At 39.6% G+C, this 13,090-nt stretch overlaps 1 protein-coding gene across 1 annotated transcript in view; it reads right to left on the reverse strand.

Annotated features, from left to right (window-relative positions):
- The window catches only part of pag1 (phosphoprotein membrane anchor with glycosphingolipid microdomains 1), a 48,254-nt gene that overhangs the window by 9,546 nt on the left and 25,618 nt on the right, over positions 1-13,090 (reverse strand). The window contains exons 2-5 of the mRNA XM_042012619.1: positions 7,710-7,745; positions 3,651-3,885; positions 2,618-2,675; positions 34-130 (exon numbers count right to left, since the gene is read on the reverse strand). Coding sequence (XP_041868553.1) covers positions 34-130; positions 2,618-2,675; positions 3,651-3,841 — 346 coding nt within the window. The 5' untranslated portion in view covers positions 3,842-3,885; positions 7,710-7,745. The remainder of the gene's footprint in view (positions 1-33; positions 131-2,617; positions 2,676-3,650; positions 3,886-7,709; positions 7,746-13,090) is intronic.

Here is a 13,090-nt window from a genome sequence, read left to right on the forward strand (position 1 = left end):
CATGCTACGCTGAAGCTAAATGTCTGTACTTACTTGTACCGCTGGTTAGAGGACCATTGTGAGAGCTGCTGACTGCCACGTCAGTCACTGGACTGTCTGCTGATTGGCTGATTGTCTCCCTCTCTGACACCTGCACAACAAAGGACGAGCTGTTTGTCACTGCTGCACTCGCAGCTCAGAGAGAGTTCACTTCGCTCCTGAACAGAAATCAATCTGCCCTTGTCAGTTTGCACAAGATGGGTGACTTTCACACATCCGTGCAACCCAGACGCTGCTGCAGCACACTGCTATTTGTTAGAAACAATTCCTCAGATTTTTGGAAAATCTTAAATATTAGCAGCACTGAAATTTTTATGCCTCACTAATCCTTTATCTGCCATTACTGTTTATTTTAAGCCCATTATAAGAATGTTATTCATGCTTTATTAATGTATTTTCCCCCTTTAATAAAGGACAGCCACTACAGCCAACAATTTCTGTGCGAATAAATAAGAAAAATGCCGTCTAAGAAAGATAAAATGATGATGATCATCTAATACATAACATGCATAACAATGAAAACCTAAATATTGGTATAATACTTTGCACATACTCATAAGAAAATGGGCGTTTCTATTTTACCCTGCTTCCCCAGATGACAACAGCTCAGTATGGCAAATATTCAGTCCTCCCAATACCACATGAACGTATAAAAAAAAAGGGAAAAAAACAACAACACCTTTAATAAACATATCAGAATCCTTGGTGAGCAGAATCATCTCAAATCAACACTGCGCTCAACTCCAAATAACACACACTGAGAAGTCTGCTAATTAACGCAGGATGTGCTGAGCACTTGCTGCACTGGGGTGTGATTTGTCAGCATGCATTTAGCACAAACTGTCTTCTTTCCATACAAATATTCATCACTGAGTCACAGAGATCAGAAATAGTGAAACACTGCAAGCAACAATGTTCTTTGTTTGCAAAAGTTGTTTTTCTTCAAGTATGAGTTAGGATGGTGTATTAGAAGCGCCACACCGCCACCTAGTGGTCATATACGCTCATAACCCCTGGTTTCAATGATGTCATATTTAACTATTTTATGACACCGGTGTCTCACATTTCTTCACATTGTTTGTCTTTCTATAGAAGAAACACAGAATAAATATAATAACAATATTATGCGATAAAATATTCCCTCTTTCTCCATCTCCATCAGTTCTCCATATAACTGATATAGGATTTTATTGTATTTGGAAGATATGTCACCATTACCTCATTGTATGATCAGACCAAAATACCACACAATCATGAGGCTTTGCTTTTTCTAAGCAAAATGGGTAACTGTCTCATTTCCTACTGGATCACACAAGACAGAACCTCTGGTTTTCACCTAATCTGATCTCAGGGCGATTTAAAAGCTCATTTTGGTCAATGTGGAACCAGCGTGCTTTAAAAAAAGAGTTCCTGGACAGTCAGACAGATAGCAGGTGAGAAAGAAAGAGCTGATCCACTCATGCGCAAAGACAAAGACCCCCATTTAACCTGTCAAGCTGTGACATGGTCCGTCATAGAAAAGGACACCTCCCGCAACAATCGGACAAGCTGGCAAATTACGCTGAGACACAAGGTTACAGAGAAGATATCAATCAAATGCAAAAAGGCTCTGCTGAACGTGTATGTGCACAGAAGCATGAGAGACTCTCATATATATAAAACCCCAGAGGAAGAGCACAATAAAAGACTAAGTGGATGTGACTACATCTGAGGAAGAGGGGTATTTGTCACACTTAAATGTAGCTTGGTCACTGAAGCATCAGTATTATGTTAGATAGTAATTACTATCTTTGCCTTTGACATGGCGCTCAAAAGGACATGCTGTTCATTTACAGTGTGTCATTATGAGTAAAGCATCAAAAGAAAGGGCAGAGGTCACTTCTTTAAATACTGAACACTATCTTTGTTCATTGACTTAAATTACATTCCTTCTTTTCATGGAAGAGAAAGAAACGGCCTCAATATTAAAATAACTGACTGGAGGAGATAAGTGGAATTTCCCACATATGCTCTCAGCAGGAGTAACCACTTCATCGCCTGCAGCTGCTGGCAATTCACTAACAATCTGGCTAAGAACTGGAGGTTGTCAATCAGTCATGTGCAGGGATGTGTTGTCTTGTGACGGTGAGATGTAAGTGAGTTAGGAAGCAAATGTCAAGAGGGCGTGAGTGGGTGCATCAGATATAATAGAGGAGGTGTATATGAGGGTACACGTGTGTTTTTGAAGCTGTATTTTCACTTCCTGGTTATAGATGTGTAATCCGGCACTCTACCATAATTGGATTAATGAGAACTGTTTATGTACCTTTGCTTCTGTAACCGAGTTGTGTCATTTTGTTTACATGTAGTAAAGATTTGTTTCTGCATTTAGATCAGATTATGGTGAATCACATTTATGGTAGCATTTGATCTTTGCATGAGCGAAAGAGAAAACACAAGCACAAGGAGTCATATTTGAAACTAAATCATTGTAGCTGTCACTTGTACGGTTATTTAAAAATGATAAGTTAGCATGGGCGGTAATGCATCTAGTTTATACATAAAATGGAACTTTCCAAAATATGGGAAAAAAACTTACTCCATTTACAAGATTCACATGGTCTCCTGCTGGATGTCCATTTATTGCTTTTTTCTGCCTGAAGGAGAAAAACAAACAAAAAAAAAAAAAAAAAAGAAAAGAGAGGGAAAAAAAGAAAAAGATTAAAAGTGTGTGATGATCGAACACCATCCTCAACATGTGAAGCCTGTGAGCTATTTATCGTTTCAACTCCAGCACATTGGATCAAACAAAAATATGAGGTAAAGATATTTCTTTTGAACCTATAAATGTTCAAAACCACCCAGAACAACAAGGCCTTTCATTATTTCAGGTATTGACATTTCATACTCTCTGTACAACTGAGAAGGTACGGTGGTATATTCTGATGCAATCCTGTGTAACTGCCCTGCAAGTCTATTTTTTTTCTTTTTTTCCTTGTTTTATAACACCTCCAAGCTTCAGTTTGTCAAAGTTTTAGAGTATATTATCTCTCTCTCTCTCTCTCTCTCTCTCTCTCACTATATATATATATATATATATATATATATATATATATATATATATATATATATATATATATATATATATATATCAAGAAGCATTACTATAAATAAGAAAAAATTCACCAACTACAAATTTCCTGACTTTTGGGTTAAGTTTAATATCATTCCCTTTAAATGACAAAGCATGATCCTGTTTTTCAGTGTTTAAATATTTAGATGTGTGTTCAACTTAATAGGTAGCACATACTCACTTATGATTGTGATATTTAAGCATTATTACCCCTCAGGGGATTCTACCCTGTTACTCAACTGTGCAGCTCCATAATATCAGTGGACCTATTACTGTAGCTAAGAACAACCTCTTAGGTGTTTCTGCAGTGTCGGCATTTCCAGTAAAAGTAGATTTACTTCACACAGCTGACACTGCAGAACATGTCAGTGAAAAAAAAAAAACAGGAGGTCATTTTCATAACACACATCAAGCTTGCTTCATTTTGTCGAGTTGTGCTTTTCCTTGAAGAACATTAATGGTAGACAGGACTCATACGTGAGTGTATGACGGTGCTCACCCCTGGCAGCTAGCACAAAGCAGAAGCAAAACAGAGACCAGCAGCAAGGCAATGAGGGTGCTGAGGGTGACGACCAGAACCAGCTGCCCACTTCCCAGCCACGATGCATTGCCTGCAGCAGCAGCTGCCGTCCCCGACCTGACAACACCTGCCTCCGGCCCCCACCACACTCCACTCAGCACCGGAGCCATCACACATCACACTATGGGACAAGAGGACATCGGACAGGTACCAGCTGCGGAAAATGAAACATGGAGTAAAAACAAACACAGATACATTAAAATGAGCAGTTTCATTCAATTGTTCAGTTTTACTCACATTTTATTTGAGTGTATCACAGCAGAGACATGCCATTAGGGGCTACAATCAACATAGCTACTGGGGATTGAGCTAAACAAATAAAATTTGAGTATTCTGTCTTAATAAAGTTCCAAAATAACATTTGATATCTTCTTTTTTGTGCACATCATTAGAATATACAATTACCTGTAACTTTAGTAGGTACTTTTCAGTTGCTTGCTAACACAAATAGCTAACCAGCCAATTACATGGTAACAACTCAATGCATTTATACATGAAAAAAATGGCTTGCTGAAGTTCAAAATGAGCATTACAATGGCAAGGCGAGTTTATTTGTATAGCACATTTAATGTACAAGGCCATATAAAGTGCTTTAAATAAAACATTAAAAGAATTACAGCAGGATACAAAATCATTAAAAAGTACTTAAAATCATATAAAGACAGAAAAAATAATAATAACATACAATTAAAAGGTGTGCAAAAACCATAATAAAAACATCTTAAAATGATGTACAATAACTAAATGGAAGCAAAGGGATTAAAAGCAGGCAACAGTCTAAATAAGTTAAAAGTTACCGTGCAGATTTTATGCATAGGCGCATGAGAAAAGAAATATTTTTAACCTGGATTTAAAAATGTCTACATTTGGTGAGAGTTTAATCTCCACTGGCAGTTTGTTCCACTTGTTTGCAGCATAACAGCTAAAGGCTGCTTCTCCTGTTTAGACTGTTTAGTCTGGATGCTGGTCTGGACTAGCTGACAAGGGTCTTTGGATCTAGGAGCTTTGCTAGGTTTACACTCTGAACATACCGCAGATGTATTCTGGGTCTAAAGCATACTGGGATTTGTAGACTATCAGTAGGATTTTAAAAATTTGCGGCTGGCTGGAAGCCAGTGTAAAGATTTTAAACTGGTGTGATGTGTTCAGATCTTTTGATCCTGGTTAAAACTCTAGCAGCAGCATCTGGATGAGCTGCAGATGTTTAATGCTCTTTATGGAAAAAAAGACATCACCATAATCCAGTATACTGGAGATGAACGTATGGATGAGTTTCTCCTGGTTTTTTTCTTCTGCTTTTAATTCTGTTGATGTTCTTGAGTTGGTAAAAAGATCCCTTGGTAACAGCTTTGATGTGGCTGCTGAAAGTCAGATCTAAGTCCATTAACACTCCAAGGTTACAAGCTTGGTCAGTAATTTTAAGATGCTGCGAAGGGGAAATAAAAAGGGATTTAAGTGATGGCATGGTTGTTGGTGCCAGACAGGCTGGTCTCAGTACCGCAGAATCTGTGATCTACTGGGATTTTCGCACAGAACACTCTAGGGTTTACAGAGAATGGTCCAAAAAGAAAATAAAATAAACATTGAGCAGCAGTTATCTGGATGAAAATGGCTTGTTGATGTCACAGGGAAGAATGGGTAGACTAGTTAGAGATGATTGAGAGGTGACTCCAATAACTACTTGTTATTGAATAAAATCCCTGAATGCACAATACATAGAACCTTGAAGCAGATGGGCTACAGCAGCAGACCACACTGGGTGCCACTCCTGTCAGCTAAAAACAGGAAACTAAGGCTACAATTCACACAGGCTTGCCAAAACTGGACAATAGAAGATTACAAAAATGTTTTCTGACCTCATGGGTTTCCATTTTAGCTGCCACATTCAGACAGTAGAGTCAGAATTTGGCGCAAACAACATGAAAGCATGAATCCATCCTGCCTTGTATCAGTGGCTCAGGCCGGTGATGGTATAATGGTGTGGGAGATATTTTCTGGGAACACTTAATACCAGTTGAGAATGGTTTAAAGACCACAGGCTACTTGAGTACTGTGGTTGACCATATTCAACCCTTTATGACCGCAGTCTACCCATCTTTTGACAGCTACTCTTAGCAGGATAACACACTATGTCACAAAGCTCACATCATCTCCAACTGGTTTCTTGAACATGACAATGAACTCACGGTACTCAAACGGCCTCCACAGTCAACAGATCTCAGTCCAATAGAGCAGTTTTGGGATGTGGTGAAACAGGAGATTGTCATCATGGATGTGCAGCCGACAAATCTGCAGCAACTGTGTGACGCTATCATGTTAATATGGACCAAAATGTCTGAGAACTGTCGTCAACACCTAACTGAATCTATGCCATGAAGAATTAAAGTACTTCTGAAGGCAAAATAAAACCAACTCAGCAAGATCTACATATTAATGTGGCCAGTATTGGACGGTGATGTACCGTTAAAGCTTCGAACTTCAGTTACTAAGAATATTGAGTCTAAAAAGAGAATCTCAGATAGGCTGAGTTTATTACTCTGTGATTGACAGTGGTCATTTATAAGAGAATAGTGGTTCTCAGTGTAGTGTCATGATCAATAATAACTTCCAAATATTTTTTTTAAAAACAATGCTGTGAACTTCATTAATAATAAATCTCTCTCTCCTTTTTTAAAAACAATTTTGTAGAGATGCTAAACTTGAGCAAATGACCTCTGTTAGCTGAGGTTAAATAAAGTTTCCTTCAGGATACAATCACATTTCACAGAAAACATATTTAAAACCGTGATCTGCACTATGGAACAAAAGCATTAGTTGCATCCAGATTTTCTCTGCACAGATGTCTCCTTTCAGCACAGTAAAAATCACATTAAGTTTTGCATTTTTATGGGATCTGTTGCAGCCTTTTATCATATATTGTGAATTTTGTGCGTCATCCACCAGCACCTCAACGGCACTGTAACACCAGACATGACCAGCAGGTGGCGGAACAGAGCAGCGTGAGACTGCAATGCAGGCGGTCTGCTGCAGTGGCCCTCACACCAGAGCCTCCACAACTGCTACACGGGCTCTGCGCACAGCATCAGAAACCGCATCACGTCTCTGTCTAACAGCTAAAGTTGGGTTTCACTGAACTGATGGAACCCATGATTTTATCACAGATGATTTATGGTGGGGATGTGCAGAGTTGGGGGGGGGGGGGGGGGGGGGGGGGGGGGGGGTGAGGCATAACAAGGGGGGAGGCAGTGGCAGGGATGAGATTGTGTGCTACCCTGAGGCTCATGAAATGTCAAACAAATAAATGTGGTGAGGATGGTTTGTTTCCCAATGTGTGTGTGCACTGCCTTTGCAAGTGTGTGTGGAGGATGGGGGCAGAAATATAAAAGAGACTGTGTGGTGCTGGGATGAAAAGATCAGTTAGAAAAGGTGGCAGAAGAAAGATCACACAAAGTCAGGAGTATTTTCTTTCTGATCATCTGTCTATCCATCCTTTTTTTTTTTTTTTTTTTTTTTCATGTCTTTGAGAAAATGAGTACAGCAGACCTGACAGGGATCAGAGGACATCAACGGGTATATGAATCTACCTTTCCCTGTACATTCTCCCCCCAGTGTATGCATGAGCCAACCTCCAGTCTGGTGTAAAATGTATACAGAGTGTGTGTATTCTCTCCACTGGTGGTGAAAAACTCCCTTGTGTCTCTGTGCTCGCCTATGCTAATGTGGCTGGGGAGTGTGGGAGCTGGGGAAGTGCTTAATCGTGTTGTAGCAGCGAGAAAGTTATGTGGCGAATCATATTGAACTGCAGAAGCCAATTTCAACTTCTTCTTCAAAAAACACAGAGGAATTTCCGCTTCTGTTAAAAGACCTGTTATTTTTTTTTAACCCCCCACATGAAAAGAAAAAAAAATACACACACACACACACCTGAGTTCATGTTGCTATCAGTGTGAGTGGCTGGTTAGAGGAAAACAGTCTTACCTTGACACCTTGGATGATTAGTCAGGTCAGCCTCGCCTGGAAGAGAGCAGATAAAAATTAGAGAAAGAGGAAATTGTTGTCCTGTGAGTGTGCGTGTGTGTATGTGTGAACCAAGTGTGTGCATGTCTGGATGTAGGCTGGGCTGGCATGTGAGTGGGAGAGCAATGATGGAATTGTGAGTGTCTTTAATAGCAATATCAAATGGAAAACAGGCTGGATGCACTTCCTAGACACACATTTTTTTCCTTTTTCCTCACACACACACACACACACACACACACACACACACACACACACACACACACACACACACACACACACACACACACACACACCTTTAGCCATAAACACTGTATTATAAAGTTGACTTGATCGATTAGGTCATGTAACTGAGAGGATAACGGAGTGACATCATTGCTCAATAATTATAACACATTAAATTTACTGATGTGCCGCCATATTTTATCAATAAAAAGGACAAACTTTCACACTCCCCATGGGGCAGTGGCTCAGTAACATAATCCAGACTTGTACATCAAATTGAATACCACATGGTTCTGAACTTTATGTCCTCATTCTGCTTAAAAAAGACTCAGAAATGAGTCAACATGAGGTAAAAATGTTGTCAGGTCTTCTGTGAGAAATGGCCGATAAATTCCTCCTAGGGCATCATCTGAGAGGCTTGTGTCCAGGTGTCACTATCTGCCACTGTGTGCCAGCTCACGTGTCTCTCTGCTGGCACTTTAACCAGAATAATTACCGGCTGCCACAGCACTGTGTCACCATGGCAACATTTTTTCTACCCATCAGCGCTATTTATGGTGGAACAGAGCAGAAGAAAATACCCACATAGATGTTGGAAAAGCACCTCATGGTGGACGATTAAACTGCAGTTGTGTGTGTTTAGCCGTGTTTTTGCTTTCTCTGATTTTAGCTTTATAATGTTACTATTTGGTTGTGCTTTGAGGGTTACCAAAAAGTCCTTGAAGTGTCTGACTACTCAGCTCATGACAACAAGGCAACTGTATATACTGAGGAAGTCCATGTGATGCAGTCATAAGCTGCAAAGGAGCTACTGAATGGATCTTACGGTGCGATTATGACCTGAAGCATAAACTGAATACTTAATAGGTTTGCCAGGCATTGACGGGTCCATGGCATCACATCTTACTTAAGACATACAACAGATATCGGAGGAAAAGACATAAAAAAATAAAAATCTGCAAGATGAACATTAAAAAAACTGTTTTAAAAAGTATAAATTGTTTCTGCATGGTTTGAGATTATTTTGACCTTGCTTTGGCTTGTGTCTAAAGCTACAGTTATGCTTGACACATTGGTTAATGTGCACATTTGCCGTGACATCCAAACAATCCTCTTATATTTGCAACAGAGGAACTGCAGACCTCAACCAAATGCAGATGCTGTTGCTATGCAAATTACAATGCTATCCTGAAGGTAAAGTAGCAGAAAATAAGCAGAAGTGGGGTTTTCCCTTTTTCTCTCTCTCTTTTTTTTTTTTTTTTTTTTGGTTTCTAATGACAGGAATGCTTGTTTGTGTTTATTTGTCATTCCTACAGAACCTTTAATCTCATAAGAGAAGAGATGCATGGTGCCAGATTTAACAACTGGCTAATTTTAATCTTCCACCCATGTTGAGATGGACCTGATTACAGATTTATGCCTCCAGTTAATTCTGCAAGTATGCCAGTCGAATTGTGTGCACCAAGTACAAAAACAGTGTAAAGGTATGACCTGTAACTGACGACTGCTTTGGGATCGCTGGTGCTGATTATGCTAAGAGGAATGTTTGCAAAAGCTAGAACTAGAAGTCCAGCAATGTTCTAGAGATGTTCCAGAGCAGAAGGCATGACAGAACACATATGTATGTTGAGGTCACCTGTGTTAAAAACCAAATGAGAAAAACACCATTACAGTTTTTTATTTGAATGTTAGCATTCCAGATGTAGATATAGATCTTGATCCAAGATTTTTTCTTCTTCTTTTTTTATTTAATGCAGCCTTGACAGATATAATTCTTGGACTTCTTTAGTCTCCAAATTTGTACCTGGGTTCATGTAATTATAAGTAGTTTTCTCCTATCCTAACACATGCATAATGATATAAGCCCTTTGAATTATAATTCAAATATGTATGTAGTGACAAACCATGTAAATTTCATGCCATTAAAAAATCTGTGCGATCTTTATTTAAATGCTACAAGTAACCTGTAACATATGAATGCAGATCAGCTCCGAATGATAATAATGTTACTGACACTTGGTAATTCCTTGTTAAATGAAAGAGCTGAGTAGAATAAAGCATCAGCTCCTTCATTCAAGGACACACTTTATTCCTTAAATCTTTATAAATACCCTACATAAAATTCTCTGAATATCCTTGTCTCTGTGGAAAGCTGCTCTCAGGCCAGTATTATGAGACACAAAACTGCATGCCAAGGACTACAACTGCGCTTTCTTGTGCTGTCATTCTTTGCCTCCAGGCACTTGATTAAAAAAACCAGAAGCCTTGGAAAATAGACAATCAGCGTGGCGGTATTCTGTTTTGTTCCATGGAAAATAACTAACTGGAAAAGTCATTCAAATAGGAATGTGTTTTGGGAATTCAAGGCAGAAATCTAAATTCTACCTTCACCCAACAAACACACAAGCCTGACAGAAACCACAGCCTCCGTCATAGCAGAACCTTCCATACAAGAAACTCAGCCCAAGATGCTAAGCCATCCATCTGAGCTTGGACGCTTTATCCGACCCTACAGTGAGTGACGAAACCCAGGCCAAGCCACATGTGTGTACGCGTGGGACTTCATCTTTTGGATAGAAGAGATAGATGAGGACAAAAGAAGAGCAATTTTAAAGTCTACAGGACGAGCAGTGCTTCACTTTTCCTGGATGCTACTGTAGCTTTGTGTCACCTGCTTCTCCAGGGTCTTCTGGGTACACAGAGTCAGGGGAATGTTTACTTTGCTGAGAAATTAACCTCTACGTTACTCATTGAAGGAAAGCCGGAAGTATTTTCACAATAACGACTAATCTATTTAAGCTCTACACAAGCTTGACTTTGAGAAGTAAGCTTCTCTTGTCAGTCTTTGAAGTTGCTAAGACTCCAAGTGTGAATTTAAACTTTCAAGGGGAAAAGAGAAAAGGAAATTAAAGAGGAAAGCTGGAATTCAAAACACCACCAAAGAACGCTGATGGCATCATCAAAACAATGTCATCGGATCTTGAATCAGTCATTAGTGGCATATTGCTGTGAGAAAGAGATGCATGTACAAATAGACATGTATTACCAGCAGCCAGCAAAAATCCAAGATCTGAAAAGGAAGCTCTCTGTAGACAGATGAGACAGAACAATGCCTCCCAGCAAACAAAAGAGATGTACAAAAAGCATCTACAGAAAGAGCTAGATCAAATCAAGACTGCATACTAAGATCTCAAAGATAAGTATGAAAAAAATGTTAGTACAATGAGGCAGCAGGTGGAAGCTCTTCAACAACAAATGAGCTTGACAAAGGCTCATGAACTTCATGCATGCAGTCTGTCATCATCCTGAGCAGGATGTTCCCCACCAACAAATGTTATAGAATACTGCCATACTGCAGCCAAATAATACTGAGTTAGAGCTGAACAGCATCAAGGCTTTAGATCATGAACTCAGCATGAAATATGACACAGATGCTGGTGCACTGATTCAACAGGAGAAAACTGTCAACAGCACTTGGAAAAGAAACTAGGACTCAGCAACAAACAGTATTCAATGAGATGCAGATCATCAACCTGAAATATGAGCAGGATGCCCTCCGTCAACAAACGACCCCCCCTAAAAATATCATCTCTGTCAACAATAAGCTCCCTGCTGGAAAAAGAACTTTTTCCTGACTTAGACTAATGTTGAAAATGTGATGTAGAAACCAACTTAGTTGGTCATTGCCAGTCTTTAGGACCCTGGGGCTGACACCATCACACCTGCAGCATTGTTCCAGTTCAGTCTTATAGTTGCATCTTCACTTGACTGCTGGCGACAGACAGGCTAGAGGTGGAGGTGAAGGAGTCACGGTGTGTCCTGAGATGAGGCTGTGTCAAGGTCCATGACTGAGCTACAGGGTGACACAGTGGAGGTGTGACTTGAAAACTGTGGGACCAGGGAGGGTGATAGGTCTGGGTGAGAATCCTGAAAAACTTTGTTCTGGAAAACAAAAAACAAAAACCAAAACAAAACAAACAAACAAAAAAAAAAAAAACCAAACAAACAAAACAAGTCCAACTCCGTCCAGGCTTCCATCAGTCTGATGCCCTTTCAGCGAGAAGCGTGAGATCTTTTTCATCCCTCACACTGTTCTCCTGGAACTGGTTTTCTAGCTTTTTTCTGTTTTCGGTTAAGGAGATCTGTCACTATGCTGCAGCACAGTTGTTCAGTTGAAACTTAAGATGAGCATTAACCTTTGACGACACCAAAAATTTATATAACATCTCAAAGTTAAGCTGAAGGTTCAACTCAGGTTGAAGTGGAGTGAGCAAAGATCCTTTGCCAGCTATGAACTATTAATTTAACTGCTTTGTGTGTTTGACTAGTGATGGAAACAAAATACAAAGGATGTCCACAGAGAAGGACAGCTTTATTCTTCTGTTCTCACTTGAAAGGTTTTCTAGAAATGACCAAGACAGCAAGCAGAAAGACAATAGCAGCAGCCAGAGGAGGATAAACACAATCTAATAAAAATAACTCTGCACAATCTGCTGCAAACCTCTCTGCTGTTGGAACAGCTTTTTCCTTCAGGAAAAGGTGCAAAGGTTCAGGATTTCTTCTTGTTTTTGAAAAATTTTAAATATTTACTACAACCACAGTAATCTGGAAGATGCAAATTGAGCTGAGAAGTCTATAGCACAGAGACACCCAAGGTCACACTCACGATCAATTAAAAACACAACCACTGCGTCACCTTGCCCTGTAAGACCACACCGTAGCAGCTTTGTGGTTGCAAGTTATACCACTGCTGCTCAGTGAGTCTGACTTTTGAGCCAATCAATATTACAAACTGAAATAAATGGTAAAATCAAATAAAAAAAAATCCTGTATTTGCCTTTAACTTGATCACAGCTGTCAGTGAATGTTTTTATGTTTCACACTCGTCTCTTCACTTTTTTTTGTACTCCGCTGCATATATTGTTACAGGAAATGCAAACAAACCCATAAAACGAGATGAAAAGATAGACTAAAAGATGTGAACCACAATCCCCCATTAAAGGCCAAAAGTACTTCATCAAATACTAAAAGTTGCTTGTGCTTGTGAGCCATCATGATGAGTTAATGAGTTAATGACCCATTAATGAGGCTAAGTCCACGCTGCAGGTCTTAATGCT

This window comes from Melanotaenia boesemani, chromosome 17 (assembly GCF_017639745.1).
Source record: "Melanotaenia boesemani isolate fMelBoe1 chromosome 17, fMelBoe1.pri, whole genome shotgun sequence".
Lineage (NCBI taxonomy): Eukaryota > Metazoa > Chordata > Actinopteri > Atheriniformes > Melanotaeniidae > Melanotaenia > Melanotaenia boesemani.